The sequence below is a fragment of the Nannobrachium achirus genome (genome assembly GCF_963921795.1).
Source record: "Nannobrachium achirus genome assembly, chromosome: 17".
In the NCBI taxonomy this organism is placed as follows: domain Eukaryota; kingdom Metazoa; phylum Chordata; class Actinopteri; order Myctophiformes; family Myctophidae; genus Nannobrachium; species Nannobrachium achirus.
Genome location: NC_137824.1, coordinates 56,062,348 through 56,089,436, shown reverse-complemented (window position 1 = coordinate 56,089,436; position 27,089 = coordinate 56,062,348). Strand labels below are relative to the sequence as shown.

The window sequence follows — 27,089 nt, the reverse complement described above, 5'->3', positions numbered from 1 at the left end:
TTTTATGTTTTTATGTTATGTGCAAAACTGTCCCTGTGTCCTGTAGTGGGAAAGTGTTTTAACCACTATCGTAAAGCCCGGATCAGAGTCTACGGTGGAGAGCTATCCACCGCAAATTTGAGGTGGAAAGCTTTCCACCTCAAGTCAGAAAATAAGTGCAGGCCATAGTCACGGCCCACGGTGAAGTCCTTTACCCCGTCTAGACCGGTTCAGGTCGACCAATCAGTGAACGGTGTAGAGCCTGTCTGTCTGACAGTAAAAACAGAGAGATGTGTTTGGACTCGCGGTGGAAAGCTCTCCACCGCGAGGAATGATGTAACGTTGTAGTTTCATGACTCAAAAAGACTTGAAAAGACTACACCGCGGTGGATAGCCTTCCACCGCGGACCCGACTATGATCCGGGCTTAAACCTCTAGTCTTCTAGACTGAGTTGGGTCTGTAAAGTGTACCACTTTTTTCAGTATACTCTACACCAATCTCTTAATATTAATTATATTATTAATATTATTAACTCATTGAATGCCATTTCAAGATGGCCCCCAAGTACCAGACTGCCACTATCCTAGATTTCTAGTGCACGGATCAATTTTTAGTGCACGGATCGTGCACGCCCATGCACCATATATGCATCATATGTGTAGTACTTTTTAACAGCTTTCAAACAAAAAAATCCGCTTGGAAATCCGTTCAGGCCTTCATGAGTTACAAGCCTTCAAAGTCAGACAAAACAAACACTGCCACCTTCCTAAATTTCGAGTGCACGGATCAATCTTTTGTGCACGGATCGTGCACGCCCATGCACCATATATGCATCATATGTGTAGTACTTTTTAAAAGCTTTCAAACAAAAAAATACGCTTGGAAATCCGTTCAGGTCTTCATGAGTTACAAGCCTTCAAAGTCAGACAAAACAGCCATTTTTGACATTTTGAAAGATGTGTTTGTTATGGGGCTAAACATGCAATTTCACAATTGTGATCATGCCTAATACATTTGAGGCATTTTTAGAAATTTTTTTATAAAAAAAATTTTTGAATTTTTTTTTTTTTTTTTTTTTTCTTTTTTTTCAAAATGGCTTCCAACTCGGGAAACTCGGGCTGTGGCAGCCTGGGAGTACTGCAATAACTCGTGAAACTCGTGCCTTGGCAGTCAATGAGTTTTAATAATAATTATAATAGCCCATATACAAGCTTTTTTTTTGTTTGGAAAATATTTTGTTCCATCCAGAATATGGAAGCTGTGACTCAGGTCCCCAGGAAATACACCATGTTTCAGGCTAATAATGACTAATAGATATTAAAGCACGTTTTAAATGCAACCCTTACAGGTGCACTTTAGGGATACCTTTAAGTTAAAGGTAGCCCTTGGCTTGCAGTGTTTCTCAAAGTGGATTCAAGGAGGGGCTCTGTGTGTCCCTGGGTTCCTTTAAGTTTATGAGGGGTCTAAATTGACCCATACATCGTAAAGTAAAGTATGTAACTCTGACAGTGTACACATGGAACCAAATGGACCCCATTTGTAGGCCTACACCTGCCAGAGTTAAGGGGAGACATTGAAATGTGAAAGAGTTTGAGAAACACTGGTCTAAAAGGAAGCTTTAAGTTACAGTAGCAAAGTCTAGTAAACTCTCTCCACCCCCTTGAATGGAGGCTCTGTCTGTCAGGGCAGTCACAGTGGAAGAGGGAGGGAGTTATAAGTCAAATTAGGAGAGGGGGAGTTTGTAGTAGCTATAGAAAGAGAGAGGGGCTTGTAAACACACGCACACACACACAGACGTCATATTTTGAATGAAGTCAATGAACTGAGGTCGTCTTAAAAGAAGAGAAGCTATAAAACGGTTAAAGCTGTCAACGCTTACCAATATCACCAATATTATTTTCTTCTCTGACTTGCTGGAAAAACAAAACACTTCAAGAGAAACGTTTCCATTTTTTAAATTATATATATTTTCCCCCCCGAGAAGACATTTAAAAGTAAGTAAATGTATTTATTTGTTAACCTTGAGTCGTGGTAGTCGAATGTAAATTTGAATTATGTTTTAATCTACTAACTTGAAGAAGCTATCATCAGGCGGATATAAGAGCGGTAAACTGATCTTGCCTGCTTCTGGCCGGCAGTGGCGTCAGTTCAGCAAAACCTAAGGTATGGCAACATGAGACACCAGTCATGTTGCCATACCTTAGCAACAGGCACGATGACAATTACATTTAATGATTTCCCCCTAGTAGCCAAGGTGTGGCAGTTGCCATACCCAATTGACGCCTCTGTTGGCCGGCTGTTGTACTAGCCTACACACGTGGCACGTGTGTAGCTGTCTAGTAGTAGTCTTCCGATATACCGCCTTCAAAAGCATTGGTCGTCTTTTTGTTTGTTTTGCTTAGTTTTTGAACCAGAACATCTTGTATTCACCTCTACTTGAATTGTTCTAAATTCGGCGGATGAAAGGGGTTTTCTCCCCTTCGAACACTATAATACCCGGATACATTCCATACTTCCATGATACTTCCATACTGGAAGCAAAAAGGAGACATGCATGCATGCCGGTGTTTGAGAAGTGACCACCCCCTCTGTCTGTTTGTCCAATGTGTCCATGTCTGTGCTGGAAAAGTAGGTAACTCAAATGTTTTACACAAGTAGGCTAAAAGTATCAATATCACAATATAAAAATAAAAAAATACATAGGCCTACTCTGCTGTTTCTAAAAGTTACTTGAGTAAAAGTACACAAGTATTGTCATCAAAATATAGGCCTACTTAGAGTACCATAAGTAAAAGTAATAAGATGTTTGAAAATAGTACATCTACAAGCTAGATCAGCTATTTTCAAATGGACAAAATATATATATATACACTGTAGAGCCCTACAGTATTAGATAGGCTAATGTACCTATGTTTTGTAATCAAACATATAATTTTCCGAATGTCTGTCTGTCTGTCTGAGTGAGTGAGTGAGTGAGTGTCTGTCTGTCTGAGTGAGTGTCTGTCACAGCGTACTATAGCCATTAAACGAAACGGGTATTTCTTACATTGATGCTCCTACATATTATCATGCAAGCACCAGTTAAAGTTACTTTCCATCCCTCATATACTGTGTGCACAGTGCACATCCCATAACCCACACACTGCACATCATTTCGGAGCTCATATCTTTGAACGGGTAAGGGCTAGTAAAGATAATGGTTGAAAGTTGAAACAAGCCATAGGATATATCCTTTTAGTTGACAGTGAACTGTACTGTCATGAAACTGTACCTTTTCCAATGCAAACGTCTAATGACGTTTTCAGTCAATCAATCAATCAATCAATCAATCAATCAATCAATCAATCAATCAATCAAAATCTACAAAGTAGCCTAAGTAGTGTTAGGCTACTTAGTGTAGCCTAACACTACGTAGTGTTAACATAATCGTTGTGGAGTAAAAGTAGGTCTACAAATGTGCCTGTACTCAGTCCACTGAGTAGAGGTCAAAGTAGGCCTATTGGAAATTGGAAATACTACAAAAAAGTACAAATACCTCAAAAGTGTACTTAAGTACAGTACTTGAGTAAATGTACCTAGTTACTTTACACCACTGGTGCTGACTGTGTCCATGCTCCGCTCCATGTTGCATCATCTATGATCTGACTGGTTCCCCTCAGAATAGCTAGGGATGCTGCTACAGTCATCATACACTAGTTTAAAAGATTACCCAAAAAGGTCTTGAGGACTTGTTTACAATTGATGTCCTGTGTAGAGACATTTAAAGACACAACAATAATATACAATACTATATCTTAGATATCATCAGCAGCACTGGTAGCAATAAAACACTAGTAGCTCTCAAAAGATATGTATGTATGTACAGTAAACAGTGGGGGGGCATAGCATATAATAAAGTTGTATTTAATAAACTGAAAGGGGAGATATAGGGAAGAGCCTGATCATCATCATGTATAAATGGCTGGAAATCCTTTTACTATATCCTCACTGTCGGGCAGAAACCTCGTATCTCCAAGTTTCAAATTTGTAAATCTTTTCGCAAAGCAAAGCCCTGCTTCATCACACAAGGCCGTCGCACAAAAGTAGTGAAAACAGAAGATCTACAAGCACACAGCGCGCTTGCAGATCGTCTGTTTTCACTAGTTTAGTTCATTTTTTTAAATGATAAATACAAAACAAACAGTTTTGGACACACAAGGTTTCCACCCGACAACGACGATAATGTATCAGATTCAGCAGATGACGTCCAAGCTCCTAGATATCCCAGCATGGTCAAGTTCTACAACAGCCCTGCAGTGACGGTAACCAGAGACTAGCTGAGGTCATGCCCGTGCGGCGAGACAGCTGTTGAAGCCTCCTGTGTGCATCTAGGAAGCACCGGGGTTGCGTTTTTGGACTCCTCGGGGAACAGAGGCTCCCGCGGCGAGCCGCTTATTTGTTTAGAACTTGTGAGAGTAAAGAGTTTTGCCTCAATGTCCTTTATGTCCTGTAGAGGTTGATAAACATTCATGGTCAAGGTCAGAAACATATCCCGTGGGGACAAGAGAAGGGTTGGAATGGAGACCTTTGTATGAAAAGGAGGGCTAGCCTAGAACACGTGATGTGGCAACTGGCAAGTAGGCCTAGTATATAGATTATGCAGCAGTATTTAGTTAGGGTTACGTTTAGGCATATTTTTACTGAGGTTAGGGTTAGGGTTTGGGTTAGGTTTAGGCATAGTTTCACTGAGGTTAGGGTTAGGTTTAGGTTTAGGCATAGTATTTTTCACCAGGTTAACATCACCAGATTTTGACCAATGGGATGTAGGAACAATGAGATGTCGGACCAATGCCATGGCACCAGTAGTCTAAGGATAATGTATTATATATGGTACTATATTAGATATTGCATATTAGATTGTTATTATCCTATCATTATCATAAACATAACAGTGTGCCACTACTATCAATTTGATAGCCAAAATGCAGTCCCCCCCCCCAATGACCCCATAAGACCCTCATGGCTCTACCAAGCAGAATTGCATCATTCAGGCGGCCTGAACTGCCTCAGGAAGCAACCTCCTTATTTGGTGCCTTTCCCGCCTACTGCTTAACCTGTTCTTCCCCTCCCCCGCTCCCACTCAATACAAACATACACACTTCACCTGTTCCCTTACCAAAATACCACACACTCACTTCACCTGTTCTAATACAAACACACACACACTTCCGGTTCTCTCCCCCTCTCCCACTCATCATACACGCACGCACGCACCGACGCACGCACGCACACGCGCACACGCACGCACACGCACACACACACACACACACGCACACCTAACAGCAATATGATGATAGGGGCTCACATCTGCTTGAAAACCATGAATGACTTGTCTCCTTTTCGCCCTGAATGGCTTCACAATTCTCTGCTGTGTGTTCTGTTCACCCTCATAATTACCAGTGCAGTGTTAATGACAAGCTTGGCAGCATGTTCTGACGGTGTAGTGTTGAATTCCTGCTGCCATGCTATTTTTTTTTTGTGCGGATGCGGAAGAGTAGACAAACAGAATCTATTTTAAGGAGATTCAGAAGTCTGTTTTAATTCAGAGGTGACGCTGGTTCACAGGGTAGACTGGCCAAAGTAAGACCATCTTGGAACTGGAATGTTCCTGGGCTGATCCCATGCTCCTCCTAGCTTCATCTTGAAGTGTCCTTGAGCAAGACACATTATCCTCACTGTCGGGCAGAAACCTCGAAAAATATCCAAGTTTCAAATTTGAACTTAAAAGCAAAGCTCTACTTCATCACACAAGAGACAAGACTGTCGCACAAAACTAGTGAAAATAGCCGATCTACAAGCACACAACGCCTCGCGGTTGCTTGTAGATCGGCTGTTTTTACTAGTTTAGATCATTTTTAAAATGATGAATACAAAACGAACGGTTTGGGACATACCAGGTTTTCACCCGACAACGACGATATGCCAAAGTTAGAGGTTTAGTGTCTTGCCTAAACTAGAGGCCCCGACTGCTCCTGATGAGCAGGTTGGTGCCTTGCCATTCGGTGTGTGTGAATAAGTGAATGTAAAGCACTATACAAATGCACCATTAATTGCAACACATTACATCATATGGTACAAACCCCACGCATAGTCAGGTGTGTTATCAATGCCTCTAGGCCTGCAGTAAGTACCTTTAAAACCTTGGCAGTTGATCATTCGCAGTCTCACATGCTCTACAACAAACATACTGTATATAGGCCTAAGTAGAATAGGCTCTGATGTTGGAAAGAGCCGGGAGATGTTGATACAGGGTGTGATACAAGACACACATAGGAGAAGAGTGAGGATTAATGTTGAACTATTTGCCTACATTCATTCAAAATTGTCTTACTGCCCGGGGGTCCACAAAGGTTACTACACAACCAACAACACAAAACAACCATGTACACACACACACACACACACACACACACACACACACACACACACACACACACACACACACACACACACACACACACACACACACACACACACACACACACACACACACACACACACACACACACACACACACACACACACACACACACACACACACACACACACACACACACACACACACACACACACACACACACACACAAGAGCAGAGATTGTTTTGTTGCCCTCAGTGTGTTGACCATGAGTTCTTTTTTCTGCTTGTGTTTATTGCGTGTCACGATATTGCAAGGAGCAGTGGCACAGTAAATCCAATGCATGTGACAGTAGCTACTATACATAGGCCAGTTGATGTGTGCATGTGTGCACTCTTGTTGTGATGGAGACAGCTTGTTCTGCTGTGTTTACCCGTCAGTGAATCATAGTTGACAGTTCCCATGGCTTTGCAGGATGTGTATGAAGACTAATATTGCAGTTGTTTTTCCCTTTACAGTGAAAAGACAGTCTTGCTTTGTGTAACTATACTTAGAAAGAGTAAAGTAAATAGATTGAGCACACAACCCACAAATACACAAAATGTCTCAGCTGGAAAACCTCTGGCAGACACAAAGATTCACATCTGGGTTTGAAAAAACCTTGGCCAGTGCTTATCCAATGGATGGCAGTCAGTCTAGTTCAGGGGTTCAACGTTTTCGGGCCAAGGACCCCTTAGTTGAGAGTGAGATGAAGCAGGGACCCCCACAACCTGTTCATAGATTCCACATAGTTCATTGTTTGACAGCACAATCGTCATGTGTATTTTGGATTCATGTCAATTTGTGTTTTCAGATATTTAACCACTTGAACCGTCAATACTTAATAAACCTGACCTTAGTCTGCTCTTTTTCCCCTCAGCACCAAATCTCTTTGCCGAAAATAGCCGATCTACAAGCTTGTAGATCTGCTATTTTTGGCTAAAGTTCTCAGAATATGGACACTAGGGTTCAAGTGGTTAATATAAAAAAAGGAGAGAAAAAAATGTTCTATCGCTCAAAGGTTTGGAGGACCCCCAGTAGTAACTCTGAGGACCCCCTAGGGGTCCCGGACGCCCTGTTGAAGACCCCTGGTCTAGTTTAAACCTACCCTAGACCTAATCCAGGTCCTCAGTATAGCGTTGTTCAAACCCAAAGACTAGCAGCATAGTTCATTATGAGTTAAATCACCAGTGACTCTGGGCTGGTAGTCTCCTTAAATGGTAAATGGTGCATTTATATAGCGCTTTTATCCAAGGCGCTTTACATAGATTGTGCATTACATTCACCCATTCAAGCACACATTCATACACCAGTGGCGGAGGAAACCATGCAAGGCACCAACCTGCTCACCGGGAGCAACTAGGGGTTCAGAGTCTTGCTCAAGGACTCTTCGACATTAACTCAGGGGGAGCCCAGATTAGAACTGGGAACCCTTCGGGAACCCTTCGCGCTCTAATAACGGTTTCTCTACCCATGAGCTATACCGCCCCCTCTTATCTATCTTTTCCTACTTCTCTGTAACTTTGTAAATAACTGTATACTGCTGTGCTACAACGGGACAACTGAATTTCCCCCTTGGGATAATAAAGGTATCTATCTATCTATCTATCTATATTCTTTTATGAATGAATAGCCTAATTTTGTGGGTCATAAATTCACTAGGTTGAGCGGATAAGCACATTTGGCACTCTTGCCCATTGTTAGGAGCTGAGAGTCGTGTGCTTCCAGCATGGGGTGTCAGTTACAAAGAAATCTCTCCTCTACAAGTGCTCTTTGCAGCACAAAAGGAGTGCGCTGGGCTATCGCTAATCACATTACGCACACGCCATATCACATACACACAGGCACGCTCATTCCTCCCTTAGTGTGTCTCTATATTCACTCATGCAGTCACATGTTATTTTTCTTCAACAACATGTTTTCACATCTGCCATTTTAAGTTGCGGCAAACAATATAAAATGACGCACATGGACCCCAGTGACTGGTACTAGGCTACTTATTAGATTGTCGAACGCGTAAAAGTGGAGAAGAGATGGCACCCCCATACAGCAGTGGTTCTCAACCTTTTCAGGCCGCGACCCCCAAAATAATCATATTTTAACTGGGGACCCCCCATCCTGACAACCACTAAGAGTTGAGGCATTACATTTGGTATAACATGGTTCTATTGTGAAAATAGCCGATCTACATGTTGCGAGGCGTTGTGAGCATGTAGATCGGCTATTTTCTCTAATATTTGACAATCTTACCAATGTTTAATTTGCTATTTTAGAGGTATTAAAAAGTCCTCCAATTGTCACTTTAGAAATGTGCAGCTACCCTCTCTATACACTACAACTTTGTTGGTTTGTTTACTGTTGAGAGAGACCCCCTGGGGGTCCCGACCCACAGGTTGAGAACCAATGCCATACTGAACCGTTAAAAGGGTTTCCTGTTGAAACCAGCGAGTTTGCACCCCACCCCTTGACTGTTCAACTGACTCCCCTCTTAGCCGACCTTTGGTTCTCCTCCCTTTGTGCTATTTATTTAGGGTTAGAACTAGACGAGTGGCTTAATTGTATAATGGGCACTTTTTATTTGTGTATGTTTCCCAGATGTGGATGTGTGTGTTTGTGTGTGTGCACACATTTTCTGCCGGAGGTCATCATGACTAGTATAACGTCACTGTCGGGCAGAAACCTTGTATCTCCAAGTTTCAAATGTTTTTTTTTTTCGCAAAGTAAAGCCCTGCTTCATCAGACAAGGCCGTTGCACAAAAGTAGTGAAACCAGCAGATCTACAAGCACACAACACCTCGCGGTCGCACCGCGAGGCGTTGTGTGCTTGTAAATCGGCTGTTTTCACTAGTTTAAATCTTTTTAAAAAGGATAAATACAAAACAAACGGTTTTGGTCATAAAAGGTTTCCACCCGACAAACGACGATAAGCCTATTTGCAGTTGCTGGTCAGTCATGTTACTGGTCATGTCATGTTGCTGGTCAGTCATGTAACTTACAGGTCACAGTGATCTGTGGTCGTCATGACTCGACTATAAGCCTGTTTGAGGGCCAGGTCACAGAGGTTGCTACGTTACAGTGTATGTGTGTGTGTGTGTGTGTGTGTGTGTGTGTGTGTGTGTGTGTGTGTGTGTGTGTGTGTGTGTGTGCACATTAGCGTTGTGTCTCCTTGGATCCATTCATTCATTTTAAAAACAAAGTGGATGAAGTCCTGTGTGAAAGTCATGACATTGCTACAGCTACAGGCAAGATGGAGTATGAGATAGCGGCTTTATTGTTAGCATAACGGCAGAGCAGGAAGGTCGATTGGCAGAATGTGAGATACTACGGGTGTAACGATACATTTGAACAACGATTAGATACGCATCACGATACATGGTTGACGATGCAATACATGGACGATATTGGTTCATTCATGGTGATACGATTCAATTCAATGATTTAAAATTGATATAGTAACTATTTAGCAAAGACATTAAATCTGTGTGAAACGTGTCAATAGAGCAGTTTTTTTAGGGGGAAAATATATTATTATGGATATAAATAAGTAAACAATGTGATTCTTCAGCAAATACATGGACATTATATTACAACACTTGGACAAACCCGCACCTTGACATGAACACAGAGATTACACACATTTATCGATAGACCAAGAGTAGATATATGGAATGGAAAAGTAATTAGACCCCTCTTTTTCATTTTCCCTCTTAAAATTGCCAAATACAAGGCACAAATACTTAGTTTCCATACAATCGATTATTTGCATTGTAAAACGATACGATACAATATACAGAGCCAAGCGGTACGATATTTGCTTTTGCATAACGATATAGTAGATCATTGCAAATTAAAAACTTTTTTTCGATGCAGTTACTATAACGTTACACGCCTGTGAGATACAATGCAATGAGAAGTGTCAGGGATTTACATAGCAAGCCATTAACTATTGCAGGGGTCTTCAATAGGGGTTCCGGGACCCCGAGGGGGTCCTCAGGGTTACTACAGGGGGTCCTCCAAATCTTTGTGTGATAGAATATTTTTTCTCCTTTTTCATATTAACCACTTGAACCCTAGCATCCATATTCTGAGAACTTTAGCCGAAAATAGCAGATCTACAAGCTCACAACGCCTCGCGCTGCGAGGCGTTGTGAGCTTGTAGAGCGGCTATTTTTGGCAAAGAGGTTTCGTGTAGAGGGGAAAAAGAGCAGACTAAGTACAGAGTGAAAGGTCAAGTTCATTAAGCATTGACGATTCAAGTGGTCAGATATCTGGAAACACACATTTACATGAACCTAAAATACACTGATGATTGTGCTGTCAAACGATGAAACTGTATAGAATCTATGAAAAGGTTGTGGGTGGTCCCTGCTTCATCTCTCTCTCAACTAAGGGGTCCTTGGCCTGAAAACGTTTAAGACCCCTGAACTCTTGTATTGGCGACTCTGCATCGTCGTAGTGAATTAATTTAGAAATGCTCTTTTTCTAACCCTGTCTTCTTTTCTCCTGCAGAGCTATGATGGCACCTTCTCTCCGCCAGGCCTACGGGCGGCGCTGGTGGATGGCAGTGACAGCGATCTGGGAGAACCTGCTGTGTTCGGCTGTGCTGCTTGGCTGGGGCTCGCTGCTCATCATGCTGAAGAGCGAGGGCTTCTACTCCCACCTCTGCTCAAGTAAGAACCACAGGAAACGTTCCACGCACATACAGGACAAAATGTTTAGGTTTCTTTTTATGATGGCGTGTTGCTGTCACGGTTTGGTTCAGGATGTGAAGGACTCAAGCGCAGAATGTAAGGTCAGAGGCAGAGCAGTGAAGATGCAAGGATATTTATTAATAAACGAAAGCAAACAAAGAAGGGGAAAAACTATACTGGGAAAACTAAGGGCAAAAACACGAGGCACAAAATACAAGGTTCAAAGACTAGATGTAATACAGTACAAGACAAATTTAAACCACAGACTTACGACGACGAACTGACAATGAACAGAACATACAGGGGAGTATAAACACACAGGACAACTAGACACAGGTGAACTCAAAATACAATCAACGCTGGGATTGGCTGGGGCACAACAAGACACAGGAGGAGAACATAACTAATCAAAAGGTGAGACAAGGCAGGAAAACAACTACAGGGGCAGACAGGAAACACAGGGTACCAAACTACAAAATAAAGGCAACACCAAAATGCTAAACAGAACAAGAGCACAAGACTAAATACTGAAGCTTCATAGCTCAACTATACTTCAAAATAGCGTACAGAAGCCAAAGTCCAAAACTCAAAGTACAAGCGCTACTATGCAGAAGTCCAAAAACAAAGTCCAAAGGAACAGTGTGTGGCATGAAGCTCAATAACATAAATTATAACATGATGCTCAATATTCAGTCTTGACAATAGGCTTCAGTCTTGACAAAGCTTTCTGTCCACAAAGTCTTAAAATGACAGTAGAACATTGAGTGTCCAGGGTATGAGGAGACAGAATGTGTAAAGTGGCTAGGCTCCACGTGGCCAAGAGGAGCCGCAAGGAGCGAACTGTGACAGTTGCTGCCAAAGAAGCATCTTCATTAGTTTTACACATACGTATCGTCGCTGTCGGGTGGAAACCTTGTATGTCCAAAACCGTTCCTTTTGTATTTAGCATTATGAAAATGATTTAAACTAGTGAAAACAGACGATCTACAAGCACACAACGCCTCGCACCGCGAGCTTGTAGATCTGCTGTTTTCGCTACTTTGATGAAGTCCTGTTAGATATGGGCTTAATTTTGATGACATCAGGGATCTCCATATATGGGCATAAAAGGGATTCTGTTAGAGTGGTTCCCATGACATCACAACATACCATATATGTTATGCCCATTGCCCATACATGGAGATCCCTATCTGAACCAGCCACACAGATAATATGGCCCGTGTTATATATCGATGACATCAGGGATCTTCATGTATGGGCATAAAAGGGATTCTGGGGATGTGATGTCACCTGTGATGTCACAGTGATGTGTCAAGGGAACCAACCCATAGACTGTAAAAATGTGTACGCACACAGCTTCACGTCTACACGCAGACAAGCTGTGACATTTCTCGTCATCTTTCTTCCCTTCCACAGAGAATGACACCATTACCGTGGTTCACCCGAACAACAAGACTACAACCTACACCAGCTGTGTGCTCCAAGAAGAGAGGCTCAATCTGGGCTTCACCATTGGCTCCTTCTTACTCAGTGCCACCACCCTGCCCCTTGGTGTCCTGATGGACAAGTATGGGCCAAGACCCATTCGCCTGGTCGGCAGGTAATAGGAATACCCTTTAAAGGACAACTTTGTTTTTTTACAACAAGGGTTCATATTTTAGATTGTAATTAGGGAAAAGAAAAGGTGAGTGTTAAAATGTTTTCATTTGCTTTGTTCCATTGTTTTATCCCGTTTACCGTGCTAAAATGTGGGGCATGCGTGGCTAAATATGTCTTTTTAGACACAATAAGCCAGCAGTTTCTTTACTGCTATTTACAGTAACACTTCTAGCCCCCAAAAGTCACATCCAACCATGAAAGGTTGCATTATATCTTGAGAATGGGCTTATTCTGTGTAAAATGACATATTTAGCCACTTGTACGCATGCCCCCAGCCACTGAAATAAGAATCTCTAAAACAATAGAAAGAAGTAAATTAAATAATTTTAACACTCATCTTTTATATTCTTTAATTACAATCTAAAATATAAACCCTTGTTGTAAAAAAACAAAGTTGTCCTTTAATGCAAAGTTGCAAACCCCATTATACCTGTTGTCATAGGACCCGTTTTGACCATCTGTTTGCCTGTGTCCATTTATGCCCATATCCATTTTATGCCGGGGTCTTCAACAGGGGGTCCGGGACCCCTAGGGGGTCCTCAGAATTACTACAGGGGGGCCGCCAAATCTTTGTGTGATGATTTACATTAACCATTTGAACCCTAGCATCCCTATTCTGAGTGGAACATTAGCCAAAAATAGCCGATCTACAAGCTTACATAGATCGGCTATTTTTGGCAAAGAGGTTTGTAGAGTGAAAAGCAGACTAAGTATTGACGGTTCAAGTGGTTAAATGCGGTTCCGGAAAACCGCGTATCGGGTCGGCCAGGCACTGCACTCCCCGCTGCGGCGGGGAACGAGCGTGCCGAAAGTCTGTGTTGACTCATGTGGCGTACGTGATGTCAGAGCCTTTTGTGCCGGTTTCCGGAACACCGTGATGTTGATGATACGCGGGGCACATACATACTCAAAGAGATTTCTCGCATTTATTGTAAGATATATGGCACTGGAAGGGTTGTGATTTTATATTATTATAAATTAAAAAATAAATCGTAACTCACATTTCTTTTCAGGAATAGAATGTTTGCCTCAGTTGACACCATTTTTTAATTGTTAGGTAAGGTGCTTTGAATACCATGCATGCATGCAGAGTGCATCACTGAAGTGAAAGCCAGCTCGTAGTGACATTGCCATGTATAAATCAGTTCTGGATGGATCACATTCCTAGTGTAGGAGAGACTACTGCTATTGTTCTCTCAGCAGCTGAGTGAATTAATAGAGGCGGGGCACCGATGTCCATGTGAAAGGAATGTGTACATGTGTACATGCATAGTAAAGGGCAGATTCCTTAATAGAGGGTTAGCGTGTGACATCACTGTTGCTGAAAGTTATGTGGGAACGCCTACTGAGTGGCAAAAAACTAATTTCTGCCATTGACAGCCCATACATCCAAACAGAAAAGTCCTATCTGATTGTATTAAACAAAGTTAACTCACCAACATTGCGGCTGTACTGAAACCTTGAATTATCCTCTTTCTATCTGCTAAGTTTTTGTTTCATAAAAATCCACCATAGGCATGTTATGAGCTACTTTCTGTCAAGACATTCTGTGCAGGTTTTTATTTTTCCAAGTGTCAGAGTTTGGAAGCACTTGTTTTCAACAACACAACATCCGGCTGCCTCCTGCATTATTTGCAAATTAGAAACAGGTGGTATGCAGGGCCGTTGAGTGATTTGCAACTAGCACTTCCAAACTCCAATGCTCCATGCTGCTCAATGTTTTGCCACTCAGTCTAGATTAGGGGGGCGGGTCCCAATGGACGTGCATACCTGTTCATATGTTGTATGAATTTACTGGGACAAATATGAATACATTCAAAGCACAGATATTTCCTTCAAGTGGAAGCCAGTGGTTGCTGAAGATCATACTGATAGCAACAACAAACATACACACACACACACACACACACACACACACACACACACACACACACACACACACACACACACACACACACACACACGCACACACGCACAAATTAATTCAGTTACAGTAGGTGTTACTACTATTTGTGTGACTAGTGATTTGCCCACAAATCAGCAGTTGCTGCGTGTGATCGAAATTCATTTGAGATTACTGCTGCTGTCAACATTGGATTTTATCAAATTAAATTTTAATCAGATAATGAACACTGAACACGTCTATAGATAAATCTTTTAAATGGAGTACACATGGACTTGATTTTGGAAACGTTATGTGATCACTCTCTCAATGCTCCATTTCTGTACCACCACACAGTAAAGCCCGGATCATAGTCGGGTCCGCGGTGTAGTCTTTTCGAGTCTTTTTGAGTCATGAAACTACAACGTTACATCATTCCTCGCGGTGGAGAGCTTTCCACCGCGAGTCCCAACACATCTCTCTGTTTTTACTATCAGACAGACAGGCTCTACACCCCGTTCACTGATTGGTCGACCTGAACCGGTCTAGACGGGGTAAAGGACTTCACCGTGGGCCGTGACTATGATGGCCTGCACTTATTTTCTGACTTGAGGTGGAAAGCTTTCCACCTCAAATTTGCGGTGGATAGCTCTCCACCGTAGACTCTGATCCGGGCTTTACACTCCTTGAAATATTGTTTCTCTCACTGTCTTGTTAAAAGATATTCAAAAGTATTTCTACCCCCCCCCCCCACAAAAGAAATATGAATCTGTTGGTTGATGCAACTAATTATTTGACAGGGAGCACCAGGCACGTGCACACATAGACATCAAAGGGCGCTTGAGCCCCTGCCCTTTTATCCATCTGTAAAAAAAAGTGCCCTCTCCAGACCAGGAATGTAGTTTTTGGTGAAAGAAATACAAATGTCCTCTTTCCATGCCATAGCTGAAGGCGGCATTCAAGAGAATTGCCTTGTCCAAACTCTCCTGAACTTGAACGGAGCATCTTATGTTGAAAGAATTGTCCTCTCTCCGTATAAACCAAGCATCGGAAATAGCCCACCTCCAATCTCACAACTGCGACACGTTGTGAGCTTGGAGGTCTGCTATTTTCGTCATAACGACATTTTTACAAGCAAATTATCATTCAAATTCAGTGAGTGATCCGTCCCATCCGTGTTTAAAGACACTGCAGGGCTATGAGTCACCAACGGTTGGCCCTCTGGGTGTTCCTGCACTTGTCTTTGCTTCAGGCAGTCTAACAGTCCTGTTGCAGCACGTTTAGACAGTTTAAGCTCATGAAAGAGCTATTTTTATGTTTTGGATGTGGGGGAGTTTAATTATTGCTCTCCTGTGTTTCTGTCTCTCTTTCAACAGTTCGTGCTTCGGTCTCTCCTGTATCTTGATGTCTGTCTCATCATACGACACCGGTGGTATGTGTGCACCGAAACACCTGCACATGAGTCACACAATGTGCACGTTAAAAACACACGACAAAGATCTGACCCAGAATGGAGCAGAGACACGCATCCATGCCAATTATAGATAACTCCATGTAGTCAGAGCGTTTCAGGCAAAAATCGCGCACTTTATGAAAGAAGCATGAAATTTGGCACACAGTTAGAACATGCCATATAGAACATTTTTGGCTATAGGGCCATCGCAGATTTGTCTTGGGAAACTTGTGGGAGCCAATCAAAGTTGGGCTCTCATAGACTTTACTATACAGGAAAATAATACAAAAAATAAATATGCTTTAAGTAGCATGTGAAGGGTCAAACTAGGCGTTTTGAGGGACTCTGAATCCAATGCAAACATTTGTTTTGCATGAAAAAACATTCCTTTCCGAGAAACGAACGCCACAACACCATGAAAAGTGATGACTCATCACTAAACCATAGTTTTATGAGGTCAGTTTTTAGCCCAAGGAATGTTTTTCCTGCAAAACAAATGTTTGCATTGGATCCTGAAAAACACCTAGTTTGACCCCTCACATGCTACTTAAAGCATATTTATTTTTTGTATTATTTTCCTGTATAGTCTATGAGAGCCCAACTTTGATTGGCTCCCACAAGTTTCCCAAGACAAATCTGCGATGGCCCTATAGCCAAAAATGTTCCATATGGCATGTTCTAACTGTGTGCCAAATTTCATGCTTCTTTCATAAAGTGCACGATTCCATCAAAATACTGCCCAAAACGCCTGGACTAATGTAACCTCTCCTTGTGTCGTCCTCTCCAGTCCTGTCAGGGCTCATCTTCCTGGCTCTCTCCTTAAATGGCTTCGGTGGAATCTGCCTGACCTTCACCTCCCTCACGGTAAGCTACAATTTAGCTGGTAGTAGATGGAAAATAATTACTAGTGTGGAGTTCTTTCAACGGAAGCCCAGAGTGTTAGTTAAAAGGATGCGGGGTCAGGGGCGTCACAAGGGATGGGGAAAGTGGGACTGAGTTACTAGGGCCCAAGGTGGAGGGGCCTGGAATTATTTTATACCTTAGCTATTGAAAAATAGCAGATATACAAGCTCACAGCGCTGCGTGCTGCACTGCTAGCTTGTAGATCTGCTATTTTAGAAAAGTCGTGAAAAAGTGTGCAAATCTTTGAATATATGTATTTTTTTAAGCAAACATTCGTAACTAAAATTTTGCTTCTGGGGGGGGTGGTCCCTGGAACTAAATATTTTGAGATGGGGGTCCGTGGCCAAATACATATCATTTTGGGGGTCCTTCACATGAAAATTTGAGCACTAACTGACATAGAAACATAGTTCTTTCAAAAAACCTTAGAAGGATTTGAAATATTCAAAGAATTGCACACATTTTCACGATTTTTCAAAAATAGCAGATCTACAAGCTCGCGGCATGGCACTCGGTGCCACGCTGTGAGCTTGTATATCTGCTATTTTTCAATAGTTAAAGCACAAAATGATTGTGAAGCAGTGAATGTGCTTGTACCCAGGGCCCAGAGTTTGGTGCGACACCCTTGCCAGGAGTGCTAGATAAAAGGATGCGGGGTGGTCAGGTGGTCAAAGCCTCTATTTGTGTCAGCTGAGGGAAAAGGGTGTTTGTTGTGTTGTGTTGTGTCTGGGGGGGCGTGAGTGAGGCTATGTTTGTGTGTGTCAAGTCACCAGGGGTGTGACGTGTTCAGACGGCACCGACATTTCATTGTCATATGCCCTGCGCCCCGGCAGGTATGTGGCAGAGCTTTAGCTTGCATGGTGTCCTCAGCTGCATCGGAATGTTTCCCTTCTGAGTCGCACGTGGCTTTTTCACAGATGGAAAGTGTCTCCCACTCGTGCCAACGGCCAATCAGGGCCGTCGGCTGACCACACACCCTCACCCTGCGCTCCAAACACACACAAGGGCACTTTCTCTCGCTCTCTCCTCTGTTCCCTCTTTCCCTGTGCCTCCCTCATCCGTGCTCTCTTGTCTTCCTGCGGCACGTTGGCCGCGTTGAAGCGTGTTTGTGCCGTGTGCCCTTATCTTCTCACCCAGTGAGGTGTATTTGACAACTACGTCTCACAGGCACGTCGTGCACACATAGGCATCAAAGGGGGGCTTGAGCCCCTGCCTTTTTATCCGTCTGTAAAAAGTGCCCCCTCCAGATCATGAATGCAGTTTTTACTACAGTGAAAGCAAGGCCCTCTTTCCATGCCATACCTGAATTCAAGAAGAGAATTGACTTGAATGCAGCGTCTTATGTTGAAAGAATTGCCCTCTCTGTGTAGAAATCCATGCCATACGACACATCTCCAGTATTTACTTGATTATGCTTAGTTTGGTGTGGTTTGAAGCACCGAAAATAGCCGACCTCCAAGCTCACTGTGAGCTTGGAGGTCGGCTATTTTCGATATTTTCACCAAAAGGCCCTTTTACAAATTTCAGCCCCTGCCTCTCTAACATTCTCTGCACGTCCGTGACGTCTCACGATACACGTACTACAAGGTAATTGATAGCAAAGAAGATGCTACTTTTTAAAGGAAAGTAAGTAGTTTAAGGCCTCTGTGGGTTAAAGGCAGTTTTCTTTAACGAACGGCCTCGTATACATATTATTATAGCATACAGCATACTGAACAATGGGGCGGCTGTAGCTCAGGAGGTAGAGTGGGTTGGCCAATGATCCGTGGGTCGGAGGTTCAAATCCTGGCTCCTCCTGTCAACATGTCAAAGTGCCCTTGTAGTCCAGTAATTTTAGGCCAAAATTAGGCTAAACCTAAAACAAATTGCAATAGTAGCAAACTCAACTGATTTTGTATCCTCATTATGTCCTTAGTGAGAGAAAAAAAGTCACAAGGAATCCCATCAGGGGAAAGTTTTGAAAACGACCTACCTACCTTCACTTACTATACACTGACTACACTATAAAGGAAAGAATGACTCCCAAAAATCTGCTTTAAGTGGGATGTGAGGGGTCAAACTAGGGGTTTTTAATTATTCTGAATCCATTGCAAGCATTTGTTTTGCACAAAAAACATTCCTTGGGCAAGAAATGGCCCCTCAAAACGATGGTTTAGTGATGAGTCATCAATTTTCACAGTCTTTTGGGGTCCGTTTTTAGCCCAAGGAATGTTTTTCATGCAAAACAAATGCTTGCAATGGATTCAGAATAATTAAAAACCCATAGTTTGACCCCTCACATCCCACTTAAAGCAGATTTTTTGGGAGTCATCTTTTCCTATATAGTGTAGTGTATAGTAAAGTGAAGGTAGTAGGTCGTTTTCAAAACTTTCCCCTGATGGGATTCCTTGGGACTTTTTTTCCCTCACTAAGGACATAATGAGGATACAGAATCAGTTGAGTTTGCTACTATTGCAATTTGTTTTAGGTTTTTTCATATAATGACTGGACTATTGGGCAAGACACTGAACCCCACATTGCCCCCAACTGAGTTGGTTGGTGAAAGCTTGCCACCATTGGTGTGTGAATGTGGGTCGTCGAATGTTCGCCGCTTCACCTCCCAGCGTATGAATGAATGAATGAACCATTGTAAAGCACTTTGAGCACTTGGAAAAGCGCTATAAAAAATGCAATTCATTATTAACAATGAAGCACTGTATATTAAACTATTGAAATATGTGAAGGTTTAGATTTTCCTTTTCACATGTATAGTACAGTATACAGTCAAGCATTGTTGTGATATGTACACATAACGATCTCCACGCCTTCCTGTCATTGACACAGCACTCAACACAAACCACGTTGCACGTTAACTCTGAAACTAACTACCTTTTAGGGAATGAGAGCAGCTGGCTGGGTACACACACACACAGGCACACAGGCACAACAGGCACGTGCATACATAGACATGAAAGGGGGCTTGAGCCCCTGCCCTGTTATACGTCTGTAAAAAGTGCCCTCTCCAGACCATGAATGCAGTTCTTACTACGGTGAAAGAAATGCAAATGCCCCTCTTTCCATGCCATACCTGAAGGCAGCAATCAATAGAATTGCCTTGTTCAAACTCTCCTGAACTTGAATGCAGCTTCTTATGTTGAAAGAATTGCCCTCACTGTGTCCATCCATGCCGTTACACCACATCTCCAGTATTCACTTGATTATTCTTGGTTCTGTGTGGTATTAAGCACAGAAAATAGCAGACCTCCAAGCTCATGTGAGCTTGGAGGTCGGCTATTTTCGATGTTTCCACCAAAAGGCTCTTTTAGAAATTTCAGCCCCTGCCTCTCTAACATTCTCTGCAAGTCCCTGACACACAAACACACAATCTTACAATAAACTCAGAGTCTGTCTGTCTCTCAATGGGTTTGGGTGTAGCCTTGGGAGTTGATGTCTGCTGCTACAACATGGCATAAGGTCACTCAAATGTGATCACTTTATCATAACATTAGAGAAAGCGTCTTAAAGGTGTTGTGGTCGTAACAGTCCTGTGTTATGCTGCCGTCCCCACTGTGTGCGCTTGAGTCAGGCACGCAACTCAGGCATGCAGTGACACATTAAGCTGCCACATATCTATTCTATTTATATTATGGGTGCACTATAATAGAATACTGTAGGCCTATGTAAATGGTCAGTGGAATATAAAAAAATCCCTTGTGGAGTCACTTTGTGACAGTGTTGACCAAAAGATTTAGTTTGAGAATCACTGGTCTAAAGCACATAATGTTTGTTTCCAGAAGAGTTAGCCTTGACAGCGAAAGCACGATGCGTTTTTATGAGCGTGCCGAGTTTGTGTTGTGTTGACATTGAGTGGATGGCGAAGGTCTGCCAGCTTGTCATGCTGTTTTTCAAGTACGCTGCCTTCATGGAATTGGAGGTATGGAGGGCTTCCATCTTGGCATTCTGTTCTCAGCTGTTCCTCAGTAAAAGTCATATTGGTCATCCTCTAAAGCATACATGGGTAACTGGCGGCCCGGGGGCCACATGCGGCCACCACCTTCACTTAATGCGGCCCACAGGTTGATATTGGAGTACTGATGTATTGATTTCAGCTGTTACAATTCCAAACATGGAAAAATTACCCGCTTTAACTACTTCAGTCTATATTCGTATAGCTTAATGACTAGTATTACAATTAAAATTATTTAAGTTCATAATGTTAACATAAGAACATATAAATGCATTTGAAATCAAACAATGAAATAAAATAAAGTTCCTTTTCAGGATTCCAATTCAGAAATAGCAAAAATAGCCGATCTACAAGCTCAAAATGTGTCGCACTGCGCCACATTTTGAGCTTGGAGTTTTTTTGACCTCTGGAGTGGGTGTGAAAATGCAGTGGCCCTCTCCATCATCGAAGTCCCCCCCCCCCCCTGCTCTAAATCAATCCTCAAAGCAACTCAACTCAAATATGGCTCTATTGCCCTTAATCACTGCTACTCAGTCTCAAACCGCTTTACAAGGAAACAAACACCAACCCCCTATCCTTAGACCATACGTGGGCAACTGGCGGCCCGGGGGCCACATGCGCCCCCCCCCCACCTTCACTTAATGCGGCCAGCAGGTTAATACCGGAATACTGAATATATTATTGATTTCAGCTGTTACAATTCTAAACATGACCTGCTTTAATTCCGTCAGTCTATATTTGTAGCTTAATGACTAGTATAGTAGTATTAAAAAAGAATTATGTCCAATGTATTTGTATTTAGGTTCATAAAGTTAACATGAGTATATATAACTAAATGCGTTTGAAATTAAATCAAAATGTTACATTTCAGGATTCCAATAAGAAATAACAAAAAATAATTCAGGATTCCAATTCAAAAGAAGCAAAAATAGCCTTGCAGCGCGATGCGTTTTGAGCTTGTAGATCTGCTATTTTTACTTCTGTTGTATGCAATACCGGAGTGACAAAGTAGGACGTAGCAATATGCAATGTGGCCCTCTGGAGTGAAGGTGGAAATATAGTGGCCCTCACTATCATCAAAGTTGCCCACCCCTCCCTTAGACACTCAGTTGGGGCAAGACAAGTTCCCAAGAGAAAGCCTGTGATGGGAAAGAAAGATAGAAACCTCAGGAAGGCTCACAGAAGAGGGGATCCCCCTTCCATGCAGGGGTGGACTGGACAGACTTTCATCTTTAATCTGAAGTTGATGTGCTAATCCAGCGTCACTGACTGACTAGGTCCTCTGTTCACTGTAATCTGCAGACCTAAAGAGATTATAGCATACTGCTGGACCAACACAAGACATTGACCTTATTCACTCACACTGCAGCCATGTTGCTCTTACATCATTCTCAGAGTCGGTGCAAAATGCCCACCATGTGACTGTGCTGTGGGGAACTGGGAATGGCTCTTTCTTGATTGAATTGGACATAGATTAAATCAGTGGCGTCAGTTCAGAAAAAGCTAAGGTATGGAAACATGACTGGTGTCTTGGGCGCGCGTGCAAGACACCAGTCATGTTGCCATACCTTAGCAACAGGCATGATGCCTTTATTTTAATCAGTACATTTTATTTTTTCCCCACGTTTCTACGGTTTCTTGGGCTGGATATGGAAGCCTGGAACGGTTGTTCAAGTGCAGCTAAACTTGGCATGTTAGTAAACGTGCCACAATTAACAATAATGAATTGCAACTTGGCTGGGAATATACCATCTTGTCAAGATGGGGAGAATACAAGTGTGGAGAATAGAATTATAATACCTTGTTAAAGTGACCATTTTGTTACATTTTGCATTTGTAGTTATTTTTCAGTAATTTAACAACATAATAACCAGCACAGATAAACAAAGAGACATTCATGGATTTATATTTAAAAGTAACTTTTATTTTTCCCCCCTGGACCCAGGGTATGGCAGATGCATACCCCTGCCATACCCAATTGACGCCACCTGGATTAAATAAGTAAGAAGTGTCAGAAATGTTGGTAGATAAAAAAATAAATGGACATAAACAACAGGACACAAACCATGACATGGCACGTTCATTTGGAGAGGTCTTGGTCAATAAAAGGCTGTATAAAGGCTCTTTTCCACGGCAGCGATAACGATGACGATAACGATTTAAAAAAGTGGGGTTTCAATTGAAGTGGATCGGCAGCATCCACCCAACACCGATAAATACAACGATAGCCGACAACTACATCGTTAGGATCAACAACGATGTGGTTAAGATCACAGTGATATGGAACTGGGTCTCTGACAAACAGCTCGAGGTGCGCTCTGCGCGAGCGGCTGTTAATTGGCGCCTCTTCACATTGATGTCCGATAACTTTATCGGACATCAATGTGAAGGCATAATTATCGCTGTGATATTTTATGGCTATCGTCATCGTTATCGCTGCCGGTGGAAAAGGGCCTTAAGTCAGAGATAAAAAGAAGCAGTGAAAAATGGAAAGTTACATGCTGTGGTTTGAGTGAACCGTGAGGCAGCGTATCTGGGGAGACCACGTAGTGGTTCAACATGTAGTTCAATGTCAGCCGTGGATTGTTGCAGCATTACATCGAGATGAGCAAAGCTTGGGGTAAGGATGGGACGATAAGCGATATTATCGTTTATTGTGATAAAAAACACTCACGATAATCGTATCGTGGAGATTTCATTTATCGTGATATCGTCCCTCCGTCATGCACTGGGATCAATTCACCTTTTATTTGCAGAGCTGCATATCCGGTGTCCCTTAAAACCCTCTATAATTGGTAAAAGGTACTTATAATATACATACTTGATACAGTCTTTTTTCCACTCTCTATCAAATGTCTTTGCTCAAAAAATAGCCGATCTACAAGCTCACAACGCGTCGCGACGCGTTGTGAGCATGTAGATCTGCTATTTTTTGGGCATAAAATGTCCCGCTCCAGGATAATGGATTTTGATTATCGCGATAACATCGTAAATCGCGATTTCTTTTGTCACAATAATCGTGACATGACATCTTCATATCGTCCCATCCCTATTCAGTTTTGAGGAAAGAGAGGAGGTGGGGGTGGGGGTGGTGGGGGGGGCAGGGGGTGCGGATGGATGGGGGCTGAGGTCGAGAGAAGAAGCTGGTCCCGATCAGCTGTGGTTTAGTGTTTCCCGCTGTGAACTTTACTGAGAGCTGCAGCTGTGGTTGCAAAAGATCTGAGAGGAGCCCAAAAGCGTGACACGCTCTCCTCCCTCTTTCTCTCCTCCTTCCCTCTCTCTCTCTCTCTCTCTCTCTCTCTGTCTTTCTTTCTTTCATGTCTTTTTCTGTCTTTCCTCTGTTGCGCTCGCTCCCTCCGTCTCCCCGCTGTCCGTTTTCCCTGCCAATTCCGCACCTCATAATCTCTTCCATACATTCGGCGTTACTCTTTGCAGTGTAAAAGTGCATCCCGGGCCATGCGGGCTACACAGTAAAATACCGAATGTTCATTTAACCTTTTTACAACCTGCCCGTCCCTATTTTGGGCATGTCATTATTTATTAATTTCCAAAGGTCTTCAACAGGGGGTCCGGGACCCCTAGCGGGTCCTCAGAGTCACTACAGGGGGTCCTCCAAATCTTTATGTGATATAACCTTTTTTCTCCTTTTTTGTATTAACCACTTGAACCCTAGCGTCCATATTCGGAGAACTTTAGCCAAAAATAGCATTTTTGAGCTTGTAGATCAGCTATTTTTGGCAAAGAGGTTTTGTAGAGGGGAACAAGAGCAGACCAAGTACAGAGTGACAGGTCAACTTTATTAAGTATTGACGGTTCAAGTGGTTAAATATCTGAAAACACAAATTGACATGAATCCAAAATACACTGATGATTGTGCTGTCAAAGGATGAAACTATATGGAATCTATGAAAAGGTTGTGGGGGTCCCTGCTTCATCTCTCTCTCAACTAAGGGGTCCTTGGCCTGAAAACGTTGATTACCCCTGTTACTAATTCAAACATTTGCAAAAAAAGAAGAAACACAAAGAATAGAGTTTCAGTTGGATGCAGAAGTCATGGTAATTGAACGAATGAATGTATGGTTTATTTCGTACAAAGTTAAAAACATTAAAAACAAAACAATTTAAAATAAAGAAACATGGTAATTGAATGGCCAGTGCCCTCCTTTGTTGTGACACCAGGTGGTTCATGAAGCCACGTGCATGGTGTGTCCACCTCCCCCTGGCAGGAGTGGCATGTGCTAAATGTTCTTCATGGAAAGTGTCAGGACACACTGGTGGGAATCTCGCTCTCTGTTGTTGACACGTGCTGACGCACGCACACACACGCGCGCGCACACACACACAAACCATGTACTGATGCAGCCCCCTTAGACTAGGGGTGTAACGATACATTTTAATAGCGATTCGATACATATCACGATACATGGACGACATTGGTTAATTCATGGCAATACGATACGATTCGATTCAATGATTTAAAATCGATATAGTAACTATTTAGCAAAGAAATTAAATCTGTGTAAAAGGTGTGGATAGTGCAGGTTTTTAAGGGAAACATGTATTATTTATGATGGATATAAATACGTATCTTACACACATTTATCGATAGATCAGTGTAGCTATATGGAAAGGAAAAGTAATTAAACTCCTCCTTTTAATTTTTTCTTCTTAAAAATGCTAAATACAATGCACAAGTAGTTAGTATCGATACAATCGATTCTTTGCACTGCCGATTTGATACGATACAAATTCAAACGATACGATTCCATTTTAGCTGTTTTCATTTCGATTTTTTAAGTTAAAAACTATATTTCGATGCAGTTACTATATCGTTACACCCCTACTTTAGACACTTTCAGAGACACTGTCTCATGCACACCCACACACACACACACACACACACACACACACACACACACACACACACACACACACACACACACACACACACACACACACACACACACACACACACACACACAAAACACTCACACCAGGCAGTATGTACACATCATGACTTGAAAGCAAACATCAGCTTGCTGACATGCTAACATGGCTGGAATAGTTTTGCTTTAGCATGAGTAAGAGATACTACATACTTCCCTGTGTAAACAGAAGGGCCCTGTCGCCGGCATTCCACAGATCTGCGCGGACGCCTGACCGCAGATCTAATCTGTCGTTAACGGGCTGTGAAATGTTTAGATTCTCAGAAGTTCTGAAAGAGGACGGCTGTTCTCTGGGTGTTTTCCATCCAGGCTGAGTGATAAGCTTCACTCGAAAACTCATCTTTTAGTTTACCTGGCAAGAACCGCCCTCCGTTTATTTTAGTAAGACCTGTGTTAACCCCACCATCCAGGCACGCACGTACGCACGCAGGCACACACACGCACACGCACAGGCGTACATTTACTTAAGTAATGTACGTAAGTACAATTTTAAGGTATTTGTACTTTACTTGAGTATTCCCAATTTCTAATACTTTTACTTCTACTCCACTACATGTCAGATCCAAATATTGTACTTTTACTCCACTACATTTGTTTGAAGACTTTAGTTACTAGTTACTTTGCAGATATAAATTATAATATTATAAAACAGGGGTCTTCAAAGTTTTCAGGCCAAGGACCCCTTAGTTGAGAGAGAGATGAAGCAGGGACCCCCAAAACCTAATCATAGATTCCATATAGTTTCATTGTTTGACAGCACAATCATCAGTATAACAATGTATGTTTTCATATATTTAACTACTTGAACTGTCAATACTTAATAACGTTGACCTTTTACTCTGTACTTGTTCTGCTCCTTTCCCCCTCTACAAAACCTCTTTGCCAAAAATAGAGATCTACAAGCTCACAACGCCTTGCAGCGCGAGGCGTTGTGAGCTTGTAGATCTGCTATTTTTGGTTAAAGTACTCGGAATATGCACACTAGGGTTCAAGTGGTACTGGTTAATATAAAAAAGGAGAAAAAAACTTTCTATCACTCAAAGATTTGGAGGACCCCCTGTAGTAACTCTGAGGACCCCCTAGGGGTCCCGGACCCCCTGTTGAAGACCCCTGTTATAAAACATAGGCTACATACGTTGTGAGATCTGCTATTTTCAAACATTTCGTACTTTTACTTTTGGTACTTTAAGTACAT

The 27,089-nt window shown here is 42.4% G+C and overlaps 1 protein-coding gene across 1 annotated transcript in view; it reads left to right on the top strand.

The window, feature by feature from the left end:
- Positions 1-10,927: 10,927 nt before the first annotated feature.
- slc43a1a (solute carrier family 43 member 1a) overlaps positions 10,928-27,089 on the top strand; it is a gene marked incomplete at both ends in the record, with an annotated part of 36,515 nt that continues 20,353 nt past the window's right edge. Inside the window, 4 exons of the mRNA XM_080746822.1 lie at positions 10,928-11,084; positions 12,522-12,705; positions 16,023-16,078; positions 16,887-16,963. Of these exons, the coding sequence (XP_080602948.1) occupies positions 10,928-11,084; positions 12,522-12,705; positions 16,023-16,078; positions 16,887-16,963 (474 nt within the window). The remainder of the gene's footprint in view (positions 11,085-12,521; positions 12,706-16,022; positions 16,079-16,886; positions 16,964-27,089) is intronic.